Consider the following 15,898-nt stretch of genomic DNA (forward strand, 5'->3'; position numbering starts at 1 on the left):
AACACAATGAGCTGCTCAATGAGCAAACCCACATCAGCTCTTCATCACCTTGTGACAGACGATGCTGCCACCCAGAAGGCACCAACTACCTACACTTGTCCTGAAAACTACCTTAAAACCTGCTGCAAGAACTCTGGAGAAGAATGAAAGCTCTTCTGTGCAAGTGCTACTACTGCACCATTGAGTTGGATACTTACACAAGGATGGAATTCTCCTGAGGGAAAACCACGTAATACTCAGGACAGAATTCACACAGCATGTACAAGATAAAACATTTCATTGCAGACTGAAGGACACAGGCAATGATATCCAATAGAATAAGCACACTAAATAAGGATGTTTTTCACACTGCTGAGCAAGATAAAAGTAGAAAAATACAGATACAAGTGGGGCACAAGTATTGCAACAGTAAAAATCAGGAAAGAGCACAGAACAATTTGGGACAGACAGTATAATGATGGAAAACAAAGGGAATGTGACATTCCTTTGATATATCAAATGTGTCCATTGGAAGACAGAGACCAGACACAGTTCCAGCAATGCCTGTGTCCCACATTCTGGCCATGCAGGTTTTGTCCCCATACCAGCACTTTCTGTGCTGGTACCTGCTTACACTGCAGAAGTTCACAACAGAGCTGGTTTCCTCTGAGCCTGCAAGAGTGATAAACAGACCTTGTGAGGTGCCAAAACAGAAAGTTCCCCTCAGAGCTATTGCAAACTGTATCGATTTTTGCAAGACTCAAGGAATGAGCAACTTAAGAGAAGCTACAAACCCCAAACTCATCAGATTTATTCACTGAATGCCATCACTAATTATATGTTCACATCTGGGTAAACCTCTAGATGACTACTTAAAACTTAGACCCAGCATGAATCTTTGTCCTGCAAACTCAAATTCAACACTTGGAGGATGGATCTTCCACCCTTCACCAAGACAAAATGTCAAGATATCAGCACACAGAGGCGATGGCTGTGCTGCTGTGACTCAGATTCCTGGCTCAGAAAACAATCTCTGTTGGTGGGGAAGAGTGACCAAGGCAGACTGTCCTGAGCTCTCTCAGCAGTGAGGTTTGCAGCCAACATGATGAAGGTAAAAGGACAATTTCTGGTATTCACGTCATCAATTGTTTGTATTCCAAGACTGATTCAAGAGGCTCTATCAGGAAATCAGCAGTCTTTGAATTAAAAGAGATGGGAAGTGACACCCAGAAGCTTTGAGATGTATTTTTGGGTGTAGGATATCATCCTGTTCCTGAAATGAAGGTTTAGAGTGGGGAGGGACCAGACTCTCTCCACTGCTAGGTCAGTCCCTTTTGTGATATCTCTACTGTACTCAGTAATCCAAGGCTGAGAGAGCATTCCAGGCATTCAAAGAGACCTTGGGATGCAGTGCTAGGCCAAACACGTACAATGTACTTCCACAGAACAGCCTTGACATTCCTTCAACTTCTTTGGAAATAGGAAGTCACTGAGATTTCAATTTTAGCCATCCAACTGTTTGGTTTATTTTTGGAAATATTTCCAAAACATTTCCATGTGCACTTGGTTTTACTTTTTCAGTGTATGCAGCATAATAGCCAACTATCAAGAAATACTGCAATGAATTGCAGTGTAAGATGTTTTTCCTGTTCATCTGGGTTCTGAAACCCTGCATTGCAACACATAACAAGTTAAAACAATAACCCAGTGATTCTGAGGGAACCTGCTGGTTCATAAAGTTGATAATAAAGACAATATGCAGCAATAACTCCTTTGCTGCCTACATGTAACAGAACATGTGACTGAAGATACCATGTGGGAATGTACTGCCAGCTATTTGTACCCTTCTAAAGTTTATCTGATTCACATAGCTTCTGACTTTCATTTGATACATTCACTGAAAAGTCCTGTTCTCTCTAGGTCTGTCTGGTCATCCCCTATCATTTGTGGTTCTTCTCCAAAGACTCTCCTGGTTCTTGGAGTTCTTTTCATGAATGAAAATTGTAAGCAAAATGCTTTTAGATCTGTTTGCACAAGAATTTCTGGATCTTCTTTCTATTATCTGTCTATTTAAAGGCATTCTCTTTTGTTTTTCTCTTCAATATACAATCAGACATTCTCTTTTTTTAAGTTTGTATCCACAAATATCAGTGAGATCCACCAGGACGCAAAATCCCACGCCTCTAAATCTTTGGGGAATTGTCCCAGGTCCTGAACTCAAGAACTGAAATGATCCGGAAGGCGACTTTGCCCAGAGCATCTCTCCTCTCTGCAGAAAAGTAAACTCACTTTTATGAGTAATTCTACTGGTATTTGCACATCTGTTTGCATGTTCTGCAGCCACAGTCTTTGTTACCTTAGTCCTTCTCATGCAATATATCTTTTGTTTTAATCCCATGTCTCTTTGCCACATGGCTTTCTTTGCATACCGTAAAATAAAAAACAACACAAACAACTTTTGGGATAAGGATGAAATATTTATAAAATATTTATAACTGACATAAAAGTCCAACACAATAAATATGGATTACTAATCACAAACCTTGCCCAATTTTGCTTAATCAAGCTTTTAATCAACCTTCTCACAAGCAGCATTCAAATATATGCCAAAAAAAAGTTTTAACAAATTATGTTCTGGCAAACAATGCTCTAACTAAATCCTAACTTCCTTAATCACCCAGTACCTCAACACCCACTTAATGCACTTGTCTGGGGATTTGGCTCAGTCTATTTCCCTTTCAGCCCCTAGCAGTTTGGAGCAACCTGCCCTATTCCCTGGGGAACTGAGGGGAGCCCCACATCATCAACTTGTCCCACCAATTTCAAGAGAGATGTTTGGTGGAGAAAAGCTGAATCAATTCAGCCCTGATTCCATTCAACCCCACACTTGGAAATTGGAAGTGATGTGTGCTTCCACACACAACCCCACATTACCTCAAAAGAAGAGACAAAATATACTGCACACCCTGCAGCTCCCAGCATGATACAGGAGCCTGCTGTGGGGCTCAGCAGGGATCTGCATTTGGCAGAGATCTGAGAGCATTTTGCATATTTCAATGAATCTGCAACCACAAGCCCTCAATAGGAAGAAAGAATATGTACCTCTTTCTAATCACTGCAATATGTCTTTTTCACTCTCCTGGTGACACAACAAAACATCCCCAGATTAACCAGCAGGTAACAGGAGAGATTAGCTAATTATGTCTGATACTAAAGTAAAATTTGACCAAATGTTTCACGCAATCCCAGTCCTGGTAGATCTTATTTTACCCGGATTTGACTCCTGCAGTAAACCTAAGCAAATTGCAGTTTATGATCCTTTGACATTTGAATCATATGCCAATGTGTTTCTGTCATTTTCTCTGCAGGTCTGGTCTCTGTTCATCTTAAATAGCTTACAAAGAAGGAAGCATAGTAATTTCATAAATTATTTTTGATAAATAAGTCCACAGTCATTTCAAAAGTAATTTTTGATACAACACTAGTTTGTTCTTCAGTGTTTATCTTGAGCAAAGATTTACAAACTTACAAAAATATTTATAAACTTACAAAAATATTTACTCAATTTACAAACTCTCCTGATACTCTATCCTGAAGGGACCAAAGGGATTTGCTGAAGGGTCTTTTACCACATTTTGCTAGAGCAAATTTCAGCCTGCAGTCCTTAAGTGGCCAGGGAGACAAAGCTGAATAGAAGAGAGAATATTTACATCTTAAAAAATCAAATATAAGAGAACAGAACTCTGCAAAATTAAAACATCCTAAGTGTTTGCAAACTACACCAGGAAAGAATGCAGGTCAAAGGAGAGCAGATGGTCACCTGAGATGGTAGAGAACATCTTGGGGCCACCAGGGCTCTACAGGTGTTTTTCAAGTGCAAGATTCAGGAGCTCACAAACCAGGAGATGTCTACTAAGCTGTCCAGGTCTAAGAAAAGCAGCCCCAAAGCCTGGAGGCCTGCAGTGGACAAGGGAGAATTTTATCAATATTTGGCAAAACATTAGTTGGCTTTACCAAAACGTGTGAAATAGGCTCCTTGAACAGAGATCTAAGTCTCAGTCTCTGCAGATCTGTTCCCAAAAACTACAGCTCACAAGGAACTTGGTGCTAAGCAGAAAGGTCATGCTGCACTCTTCCCAGGTTTGGGTCACAAAGAAAAGTTCTCTTCTTTGCTTATACCCCATTAGGACACTTATAGAAACATAATGTGCTTGATGTTTCTACCTCACTTCATTTGATTTAAATTCACCAACAGATTGAATGGATTTAAGGGAAACAGAAAAAAACAGGGGGCTGCACACTGCAGAAGCCTCACTTGTTTAGGTCATCAGGCAAACACTGGGAAGAGTCAATGATTCTATCTATGGCCTCACTCCAAAATGCAGACAGCCAGTGTCACCAAGGACATGGAAACCAGGGCAAACAGTCTGCAGAACATATTTCTATTCTGCACTACAACAATTCCCCCTAAAAAATATGTAAATTACTTGAACCTAAATTACTTTGTAAAAGACTGTAAGAATACAGGAATGAAAGAAAAACACAAGTGAGAACCATGTTAGTTATTAATATACAAATAAAAGATGTACAGAGCTCTGTCAGTACAGCCCAAAGCACTGCTTTGAGATCAGCATCAAAAGACAACCCCTCAGAAATACCTCCCCATAATTTCTGCTGCATCTTTTCCCATCATGGCCTGACCTTTAACTAGAAGGAATTGTCTGCCTTGAAATGTGCCAAATTCCAATCCTACTCCTACCAGTAAGTAGCCTTCAATCATGACTGCATCAGTGCTGTACATTACCAGAAATACAAGCACCACTGGTAGGTCATGCCCAGAAGAGGTTTGGAAAGTGTGAGAAACACGTCTGGCATCACTGGGGCTCACAGGTTACCTGCCATGCTGAGATCAGAATAAATCTTGAAACCTCTACACCCTGGGTGAAAACATTCAGGCTTGAAAATAGTACAGCTGTTTTCTGCAACATCCATACGACCTGAGAATGGTTCTGCTGAGCCTTCCTGGCTGCAGCAATTTGCTAGAAGAAGCGCAGAAAGGATCACAAAAGAGCATTGACTGAAATGAACTTGTTTAAAACCTCAAAGCTCTACAAAGGCTGTATATACTAGGTGCAGGCCAGAGCCATCTTTTACTCCAAGGTTATGCTGAATCATCTAAATGGAGTACAGTTTGTTCATATTTCTGCAGCTGTTACATAAATAACCCTATTTTCCTTCTTTATTGGAGCTGATCTCTTTTAAAATATACACTCACAAATGTGAACAGCAAGCTCACCTCCCTCCTGCTATCATTAAACAATAACGAGGAGCACGGCTGTTAATCAGAAACAGACTCCAATATAAAATCCTCTCAAAACCAGACTGGCCCACTTAAAACATATATCCCTGGAAAAGTTTCCAACTGCTGCAATATCCTACTGCAAGCTCCATTAAAAATACAGCTCTTCCCACAGCCATCCTCTGCTAGTGACACTCTGCTACTGGGTAGTTCTTCATGATAAATTTGTGAACTATTTCAGCAAAAAAATTCCTTTCCACCTATTACTGAGGATGTAGCTTGGGTGAATCCTCCATCCATTGACCAGATCTGATAGGAGGAGGCTGGAAACTCCACAAAGGTGCAAAGACAGTAGCTTATCTCTCTGCTTGTTGCCTGAGATCCTTCAAAGCAAAGAAAGTGTCACAGTCTTGAATAAATTAGCAATGAATGCTCAAAGACAATTTAATTCTCCAAAATCTTCTGAAATGCCCTGATTTAGCTGTCTGATAGAGGAAGTGTAGGCACTTAATGTGTTTTTTCTGTAGAAATTCAGTGTGCTATACACCAACAGAGAATTCTGAATTAGGTTCTGCATTCTCTGTTGATTTTTGGAGATCTCCTGACATCAAGAGGATGCCAAGATATGTGGTTTGTTCATGTTGGGATTTTTTGGTGAGGTTTTTAAAGTGTTTTACATATGGGCAAAAGGGATGGAAAAAATAACAATTTCTTGTAACCACGTTTACATTTGGAATAAAAGCTGTGTTAACTCTTAACACAACTTTGCCCTCATGAGAGATTCATCCTTGCCAGACCTGGACACGCTCTTAACTTCTAAAACAGCTCTTTGTCATAATAATTGCAGCCATCATAGCAACTTTTAGAGCCAAAAGTTCACAGGGTACTTCCAAAACATGTCAAAAGGCTCTACAAGCACAAGACTGAGGTTCCCATAGGGGCTCTCCTAAACACCAAAGAGCAGCAAACAGCCACAGTTCTGCAAGCAAGTGAACACAAAGAAGTGACCCCAAAGGACTCCCAGCACTGGTTTTGAACCTAAGTCTGAAAATTCCTGAAAAAAATTTAAGTCAAAGTACAGATACCTTAGAAAATTTCACATATGCTGATGGACTTATTACTCCTGCTTTCTCCAGCTACATTTCAGGGGCTTATAATAGTACCCTACATAATGCCACAGGGGTCAGTGGACCACAATCACTGAGCAAGAAGTGAAATTCACACCAGGACAAAAAAGTAACAAGTCCAGAGAGATTCATTTTGAATGCAAGAAAATGTCCCAGGAACCTGTGATAGGGGATAGATCTGGGTGGCTTCTGCCAGCTGCAGGTCTGTGGGCTGAAGTCCCCTGTGCCAGAAACTGAAGAGAAGCACGGCCCCAGCTGGACAGAGCCCAGTCCCAGCCAGGAACAGGCTGATGGAATGAACTATTTCTAAATTCCCCATCAGGATCCAAATTAAGGACTGTGACCACATCCCTCATCACCACCTACAGCCACAAGCCCCAAGCGCAAGTCGCAAGGCTGCCATGGCTTTGCAGCTTTCTGGCAGAAAGAATTCTGAAGAATTCTTGTTCACACTGATACCTTCTTTGAACACTTTCTCCAAATGGCTTATGGGTAAGAGAACAAGGCAGATGTATGCACCACAAAGCAGCTGAGTGCTTCCTGCAGCACCTAAAACCCACATGTATGTGAACAGTAAATGGTCAGAAGCCAGAGCTTCAACACTTTAGATCTGAGGACCTGTGGGATCACAACACTGTCATAAATCTCCAGTGATTCAGATGACAAAGTGGAAAGAGGGAGAACAGAGCTCAGCTTAGGATGTCTCAAGAAGACTCTTTCAATTTTCTGTGAAACAGAATGGCATTTTTTCCTCAATCTTGCCTCAAAACTGCTATTGCAGAGTACAATCAATGTTATTGGCTTCAAATTATCTTTCACCTCTGCTTTTTTTATGCATTTTATACCTCTGTTATAGTATTCTATACTTGGGTCTAAATGACATTGCAATTCATTGGCCACATTGCACAGTATGAAATCAACTTTAAAAAATGGAAATTATGCCTTGGATGTCATCATATTGTGATGATAAGCAAGAGCAAGAAAAACTAAACCCACACCAAAAAACCCCACCAACCTTTATCTTCATTATTAGGGGTGGATAGGTTAATATAATCATGCAATATTTCTAACCAAGCCTGTTACTGGATCTTATCAAACTAAATGAGCAGAGCTTGGATGGCAAAGTAAGCTTACAGGAGAAAAGTTCCTTTGGTCATAATCATCAAGATTTGGCTTCTGGAGCTTTACTTTCTGTTCTGTTGGCTTACGGCATAGTAAAAGTACAAATAAGGCAGAAGAGAAAGCTCAAAAGGCAATGAGAAGAAAAACACAACTTATAAGGCACACTGTGCTCATCTGACAATTCCCAGCATCCCATAAACACCAAAAACAATTCAGCCAGTGACCTTCAAAAGACTGGATTCCTTTACCCACGGACTGTGTACACAAGGTCAAAGTTCCACTCGACTTCAGCCTGCAGAAGTGGTGTATTAGCTATTCAGCTGTAACTCCCATAATGACAGGAGACAGCTGAGATCTGCTCAAATCAAATTAGAGCTCTGATTATGCAAAACACTGTGGCTCTGCATTTTCTAACACCAAGTCTGGTGCAGTTTGAAGATGTCTGCTCCAAGATTTCTAAAACCAAGCAATTAAAACAACAGGAGAAGAACTAGTTTATTACTCTCCTTATATTTGGCAAAGAATACTTCAGGACAAATTATAGATAGAAGTGTGTCAACAGCTGAATAAAAACACTAGAAGTATTTTGTAAAATATATCTCATACCGTCAGGGAGTTGTTTACAGGACAAAGCATCATCAAGATCTCTGGCAGTTGATGGGTCGATGGTGAAAATGCATTCTTTCCTATCCAAAGCAAAAAAAGAAAAGAAAAATTTATCTCCCAGTCATGAAGAAGGTATCAAAACACAGAGCCCATCAGAGACATCCAGACAACAACAACCATGTTTTCAGAAGACTCTACTGAAACATCTTCCAATCTAATCTAAATACTAAATCTAATCTATTTTTTAAAAAACAGTTTAGACAAGTGAATCTCCTTGGGGTTTTTTTTCATTCTTCTTTGTGGTTTAACGCCTTGGTCTTAGCAGCTTTCATTTCATTACAGATATTCCCTCACAAAAACTAAACAATTTAGCCCATCAAGTTCACTCCAAAGAAACAAGCAAGCAAAAGTCTAGATGCCTTGCAGCTAAAGTAAAAATAGAGTGTTCCTAATTGCTAAGTTAAATGGAACACAAATAACCCTCATGCCCATGCCAAAGAGCAGATGTCACAGCATCTGACACTCCAGGAGCACAGCTAGCACAGAGCAGAGGCACTGAAACACGTACAGACTGAGCTGAATGTGACAAAACTGAGTGAGAGTTTTGGTCCCAGTAAAGACACCCAGGAGATGCAGGACTTTATAAAACCTACACTGCCAATTACAGACCAAAGGGAAAAGCAGGTTCAGTAGGAAAAAATGTCAAAGTTATAGGAAGGGCAACCTCCAAATCAGCTCATTAGATCTTACAAATCAACGTGGTGCTCAGGAAAAGCTGAACATCCTTTTGCATGTGCTGTACCAGGTGGCACCTGGAATTTGCTCTGGAAGGCTCACATGTGTGTGTCCTGTAGCAGTGGGTGGCAGAACACTGGGAACACACCAAGAAGGACCACAGATATGGTCTGTGGCCACAGAGATGGGACAAATAAAGCATCTGACTCAGGAACCACCACATTTAATAGAGCAGAGCCTGGCACCAGTGAGACACAAAACCTGAAGCATTAGACAAATAAAACTTCCTGAACTCCTCCTTCAGGGCCTCCCTTCATCCCAGGCTGTCCTACAGCAACTTCTCTCCCACACCTCTGGACTACAGCAGCGTTTTCCCAAGCACTGTGAGGAATGTGAGATCAGAGCCGAAGAGCAATGAGGTCAGTACAATAATGGGTTTGCTGGCTTATTTTGCTTTTATCTTAACTTTTAGAGTAAGTTCAGCCCCTCCCTAGTTAAAAGATCCCCAAGCACAATGGTATAGGCTGAGGCTGCCATGGAAGAGATCAGACCACTGCTTTTCTTCTTTTCTCCTTGCCACAGAAAGACTCATATCATGATGGCAACTCCCTTCTGGAGATCTATAATGCAAACACACGTTATTTTTCTTACAGCACAACCACTGGTATTACTCCTGGGGTAGGAGAGGTGGGAGGAAAAAATTACAGTGAATTCTTAAAGGAACAAGTGTACATGAAATTAGAAAGTCTTTTTGTATGGTGCTATCTCAGTGAGAGCAGTGTCCCCAGCTTTGCAGACCTACCACTTCCATACTGAAATGCTCTGGGTGGAATCCAATGGTGTCAGACAGCTGGCAGCATCTATCCATGTAATTCTACCAGGGACACTAAATAGAGATTTTCAAACACATAAAAATCAGTAAAGCACTACACTGCCTTCTGAGACTTTGAAAATCTTTTGGAATATGCTGGCTTTCAGATTGCATAGCAAAACTGCCTTAATCCCCAGATGCACATTAGTTTCTGATCCTTTGCATGCATCTAAATAAATTAAGAGACTGTGACACTGAAAGATATAAAATCTTTCAACTACACTGGGACTTTGATCTGTTGGTGCCAGCACTAAAAATTGACCGATTTTTAAAGGTTTGCAAACAACCCTAATTCCATAAGTATCTATTCCTTAAAATTCCACCTAAGGATGGAATTTCAGGATACCACCACTCCAAGGCACAATGTAACTCTCTTTATGGAGCTGTGCATATGCAGATAGGCACTCCTACACTACAAACAGAATGGAGACACACACATGTGTCAGCCTGCATGTATTTACACCAGATCCCATTAATGCACAGGGTACAAAGTGCCCTCCCCAGGCACATCCAGTAAATCTTTAAGTTATTTCATTTAAAAGAGTCAGCTGAATGGACATAAATGGCTTGCTTTACCTTGCAAGTGAGCAAGAAAAAAGTTAAGACCTGCTTCAAAGAGAGTGTAGGTCCATGTGTCAGGGGAATACAGAGCTTATCCCAGATGTTCAGGGCCTGCTACCACCAGTATCTGCCACCCATTGTGAATTGTAGCTCCAGGCAGTTAAAGAATCAGCACATTGGTTTCAACAAAGTGCATATTTGCAGCCTGCCCTAAATAGAAGTGAGCAGAAAAACAGGGGTGCCAAATATTCTGCCACATTTATACACTGGTAGCAGCTAATGGGCTGTTTTGCTGAGATGTATTTGGCCTGCCAAGTCTCCTGCAGAGGCCAATGATGGTCCCAGTTCAGAGAGTCCAAACCTGTAAGTCTGGTGGGGCAGCCCCAGCCTCCCTTTGTGCTCAGCCCTTGGCGATGTGCTGCTGGCTCTGAGCTGTCCCTCAGCACAGGAATGGCCAGCACAGGCACAGCTCACAGCTGTCTGAGATCCATGAACTCGCAGATGCAAAGCTGAAGTGAGGTCCAAATTCTGATCTAGCATTTCTCACCAGCTCAGAGAACTGTTGAACCTGTTGAACCACCTGTTGAACCTGTTGAACCACCAGGCTCAGATCTGTTTCTCCTTTAGAACTATTCAAAGGACTTGGACTTGTAGCTTGTCACAGGCCCCTTATTCTGGGCACAGACTGCAAGGTGAGGTAGGAAAGACACTGAGCAAGTAAAACATGGCATGACAAGGATACTGCAGAAGTGTTGCAGAGCCAATGGCCAGGTAGTCAATGGGACAAGAGAAGCCAACCTCAAAGCAGAGCTCCAAGTCCACAGCAATAAAATAATCCTGGCACACAGGCCTACACCTAGATGAAATTTTCTGAGTGAATTCAGCTCACCAGTAACAACATTATTAAATGTGACAACATTATTAGTGGTATTCTGGTTTTCATTTTTATTGCTGAAGAAGTTTCAGATGACCATAGGAACAAGAGCTGGCATGTGGGATCCATGGAATGATGGGACTGCAGCTCTGAGCCCAAGGGCTGCACCCTGCACACATGCTCCTTCAGGGTAGGGTCTCATGTTCTCAGCTATCTCCTCCTGCTTTACCTCCAGGCCCAGTGGTATCACTTTTATCTCCAGGATGCCACAGAGAGCTGTCTCTCATCCTGAAGAATCAGGCAATGCAATGGAAGCAAGGGTAGGAAAGGCTGGGTGTGGGCAGCACAGCCTAAATTGTCACCTCCCTTGGCACCCACACCAGCCACCCCTGCACAGCTGAAAAAACCACTGGGTGAAGAAACAACACTGCTCTCAGCTATGTGGCAAGTATGCCTGAGAAGGGGAAGGGGCTGACCAAATTCCTGCCCTGACCATGCTGTCAGGCTGTGCAGTACCCCAAAGGCTGTGGCAGGAGGGATTTCAGAGAGATCAGACCATACTTCTGACTGTAGCCAGTAACAAGACCAGCCTGCAGCGAGGTGTTTCGTTAAACCACAAGGGACAGAATGTCTCATGCACCTGCTGAGGAAGATGTTACTTAAATCCACAGCTACATGCACACACACTTGCACTGATTGACTACAGGTATATACAAACTGGCAATGTCTCCAGCTTCTGGAGGCCACCAACGTGACCTTATGGGTTATGAAGCTTAATCATACCCCTCTCTCCCTTCTTTCAGGGCCTCAAAGGAAGCATCTCTCATTATCATCACACCTAATAAAAACCTGGCTTATTCATTTCAAATTGTCAAAACATACTTGTAAAAGTAATGAGATGATCTAAGTCCACTTGTTCCAACATACACACAATTCAGTTAAAAGAAAATGGCTTAAGTGATAGAGACACACAGAGTTAAGAGATTTTCTGGTCCTCATGCTGGAAAGGTCCTCATTTCCACATTTTAGTGTGGAAACTTCCACTTTTTACAGGACCACCTTCAAGTAAAACAGATGTCTGATGCAGGTTTGCAGAGGTGAACTTGCTCTGGCAGGGAGTTTCTGCCAGTGGAAGAACAAAACCTTTCCTCCCTTCTTGTTTCAGAGGTTTCAAGCACCAGAGCAAGGCAATGCCTGCAAGAATGTGGGAGGATCAGGGGAACTATTCACAACTGACCGTGGTGGACCTGCAAGCAAGAGTCAGGAAAGCAGGAGCCACCCAGACTGCCAAGACCCTGCCAGCCCCCAGAAGCACTGGCCAAGCCACCTCTAGCCCTATGGTAGTGACAAGGGCCCTGCTAAAGGTGGCTCTGTCTGGCATCCTGCATCAACCACCTGGGGAAAAAGAATTACAGAATAGAGCACTCAGTTTATTACCCAGTAATGACAGTGTCAACCCATACAGGCTGGTATATCAATCCTAATTTAAGGAAAGCTAATTAAGTGCAGTGCTCTTTGCACACCTTCAGGAAGACTAATTAAAGCAGACAAGCATGTCTGCAGAGCAGTTAGTCTTTTTACCTTTAACAGGACCTAAAATAAATGGCTGGTGCAGCAGTAGAGGTAAGATAAGTAGTCTGTTGGTGAGCTGGAATTACCGTCATGGTAATTAAAATGGTCACAGATCACAGGACTGCAACAGCAGTTTGCTTTACTTTGTGCAAATACATACATCTATGTATACATCTATGCTGAGGTATTCACAGGAATCAGCAGAGAAAACACTCCACAGTTGGTGCCTCCAGGACTGGTACAATATATTCATTTTTGCCAGTTGAACTGCTCAGAATTAAACATACCACTTAGTTTAACCATAAAATATGAACACCTACGACATCAGGTGATGACAAATTCCAGTGGTCAGGGCTCACTCTTTGCTCAAGAGAGAGGCTACCTGCATCAGGATGAAGCACTGCAATGGTAAGCCATGGGCTCAGGCTGTATTAGAGGCAAGGTTTCTCGCATCACCACCTAGCAGGGCAAAGCTTGGGTGCTGACAGTGCAATTTTCTTGCTGCTTGGAGAAAAGTGCCAGTTTTGTACCCAGTAGACAAAGCAGCACTCTATAGATTCTCCTGTATAACTCAATGATCTTCCCAAGCAGCAGCAGACAGATGAGTCAACTCACCTGTGGAGACATGGAGCCCAGATTTTCACCACTAATAAAAACCAACATGAAATACCAGCCCAGAAAACTGCATGTATCCACTAGAGCATCAGAAAACCCTTCACAAAGCAAGACATTTTCTTTACCAGCTGGTGTTACCTTTCATGGCAGACAGAGGCCCTAAGAAGCAAAGTATGACCCAGCTATTCAGGAACCAGGCAAAGCAGGGGATGGAGGAATTTCACCCCAGGCAACACAAGCACAAGTCAGCTGGCAGCCAAACCATGTCCATGCTCCTGTGTGACACAGATCACCACTCCTCCTGCTCCTGGCAGCAGCCACCACCATCTCAAGTCACTTGGGCTGAAGCCCCAGCTTTGACATTTGTCTGAACTTGGACTGCTCTGAATGAGGCTGTGGACAGAGTTTAGACTGCCAAGTCTCATGAGAGAAAGAGACATTCTCTGCAAGAAAATCAAAGCACCTAAGGGAGGTGCTGAGCAGGGAATCACTGAAGTCTTCCAACAGAAAACCCAGACACAGGAGCTGGAATAGAAGGAAATGGAAGGGAAGTGAATGAAGTGGAACAGAATAGAACTGTTTCTGTTGGAAAGGACCAACAACAATCATCTGGTCCAACTGCCTGACCAATTTAGGGTTCAGCAAATTAAAGCATGTTGTAGTTAAGGGCTTTGTCCAGATGCCTCCTAAACACCGACAGGGTTGGGGCACTGACCACCCCTCAATGAGACCTGTTACAGTGTTTGACCACCCTCTTGGTGGTGAAAGGCTTCCTAATATCCAGTCTAAACTTCCCCTGGTGCAGCTTTGAACCATTCCCACATGTCCTGTCACCAGGGAGAAGAGATCAGCACCTCCCTCTCCACTTGCCTGTGTTAGGAAGCTGACAAAATTAAGGCACCTGGACTCAATTACCTTATTTATCCCCCACCATTCTGACTCCCCCCCCAGGGGCGACTTTTAGACCAAAGCAGTCTCCAATGATGTTCACTGGAGGTTTACAAAGACCAACACATCCAAAACAACTACAAAAGAGAACAAAGAACACACCAGAAGCCTGAAGGTGGCTGAAACCTACGGTCTGTGAGTTCCAGCATTCAAGAGTCAACCAGCTCATTGACACCCTGCCCCACCTCAGCTGTCATGGCCCACAGTCCCTCCAGTCATCCAAAGGCTCCTGAAACACCAAGCTGAATCTTTTGCAGAATCACCAGCCCATTTCCAAAGTCCAGGGTGCTTCAGCTGGAGGTGAGACAGGAATGACCATTGTTTATTAAAGTTTCAGCAGTGCAAGCCTTCTTTAAACTTGTGTAGGTCAGTGCTAAGACACAGTACAACTGACTGCATGTCTAGACACTTGCAGTGCATTTACATTCTTCTGGGGACTCCTTAGATTGTCCTGTTCTCTCCACTTTGTGAATACATACAATAGCCTGGTGGGAGTGAAAGCTCAACCTCCTGGTTTACCCTTATTAACTCCAGCTCAAAGCTGGCATTTTAAAATTAAGCATAGCAAAGGCACTTTTAGAATCTTAAAGCTCTTCAGGTCATTTCTAAGACCCTGCTAAACACCATCTTGCAAAAGCTAAGCAGACACCATTTCTCAGAGCTGGAAACAGTTGTTTTAATTTGAGAACAGGCATCCTAGAGCTGTCAACTCACTGCAGTGAATGCTACTAACATTTTTTCACACAACAGTCCCATTGTTATGGCAACCACAGAACTCAATCTCGTTCTTCAATCACAAGTAAACCCAGCTCGACCACAGTGTCAGTGCAGGTTTGTTAAGAAGCACCAATAAGCAAAGGATCAATCTGCCAATATTCATCACTCAAATCAGGACAAAGTACCCTTTCTCCAAGAGAAATTACAGAGACCAATCAGTGCCTTAGCATTTGAGACTTCAACATCTCAACTCTTAAAAGCATTTTTTACTTGTAGTGTCTACCACATTTGTCACACTTGATGCTGGCAGATTTTAGTTAAAACCCAAGAGTGGCTGCTTCCAAGACAGCCTCTTAAAAGGAATATATTTTAAAAATAGGCCTGCAAGAGAAGTACCCTGACAAATCTCTGATGGCACTCTGAATGCCTTGTAACAGACTGACAGAGATACTTGACACATCTCAAAACTCTTTTGGCATGGTGCATAAATTTAAAAATGAACTATAATTATAAAATAATTGGAAGCAAAAGCTAATCCCTCCAAACACTGAGCATTATAAACCCACAAAAAATCCAGCAGAGCACAAAATGCATTGAAAGCCCAACTTCAAACCAGCACTACTCTTTTTAATTTCTCTGTGTTTATGTTTTAGCTAATGTCCTGTCCTGGTTCAGAAAACAGACCTCAGTCCAAGAGAGCAGCTGACAATGACTCCTGGTGTATTACACATCTACAACAATAAACTTTTACATTTTCACCAGGGACTGCTCACTGCATTGCTGAACCAGAACCAATTATTCCTTCTATTTATCCTTCTATTCTTTCCTCCATATTTATGGCCTCCAAGTAAGAGGGAAGACAGAAAAAAAAA

At 42.4% G+C, this 15,898-nt stretch overlaps 1 protein-coding gene across 3 annotated transcripts in view; it reads right to left on the minus strand.

Annotated features, from left to right (window-relative positions):
• DIS3L2 (DIS3 like 3'-5' exoribonuclease 2) overlaps positions 1-15,898 on the minus strand; it is a 180,487-nt gene that overhangs the window by 78,963 nt on the left and 85,626 nt on the right. For all 3 annotated transcript variants that reach the window (XM_018912889.3, XM_018912890.3, XM_018912891.3), the window contains exon 11: positions 8,134-8,213. In XM_018912889.3, coding sequence (XP_018768434.1) covers positions 8,134-8,213 — 80 coding nt within the window. The remainder of the gene's footprint in view (positions 1-8,133; positions 8,214-15,898) is intronic.

This window comes from Serinus canaria, chromosome 9, assembly GCF_022539315.1.
Source record: "Serinus canaria isolate serCan28SL12 chromosome 9, serCan2020, whole genome shotgun sequence".
NCBI lineage: Eukaryota > Metazoa > Chordata > Aves > Passeriformes > Fringillidae > Serinus > Serinus canaria.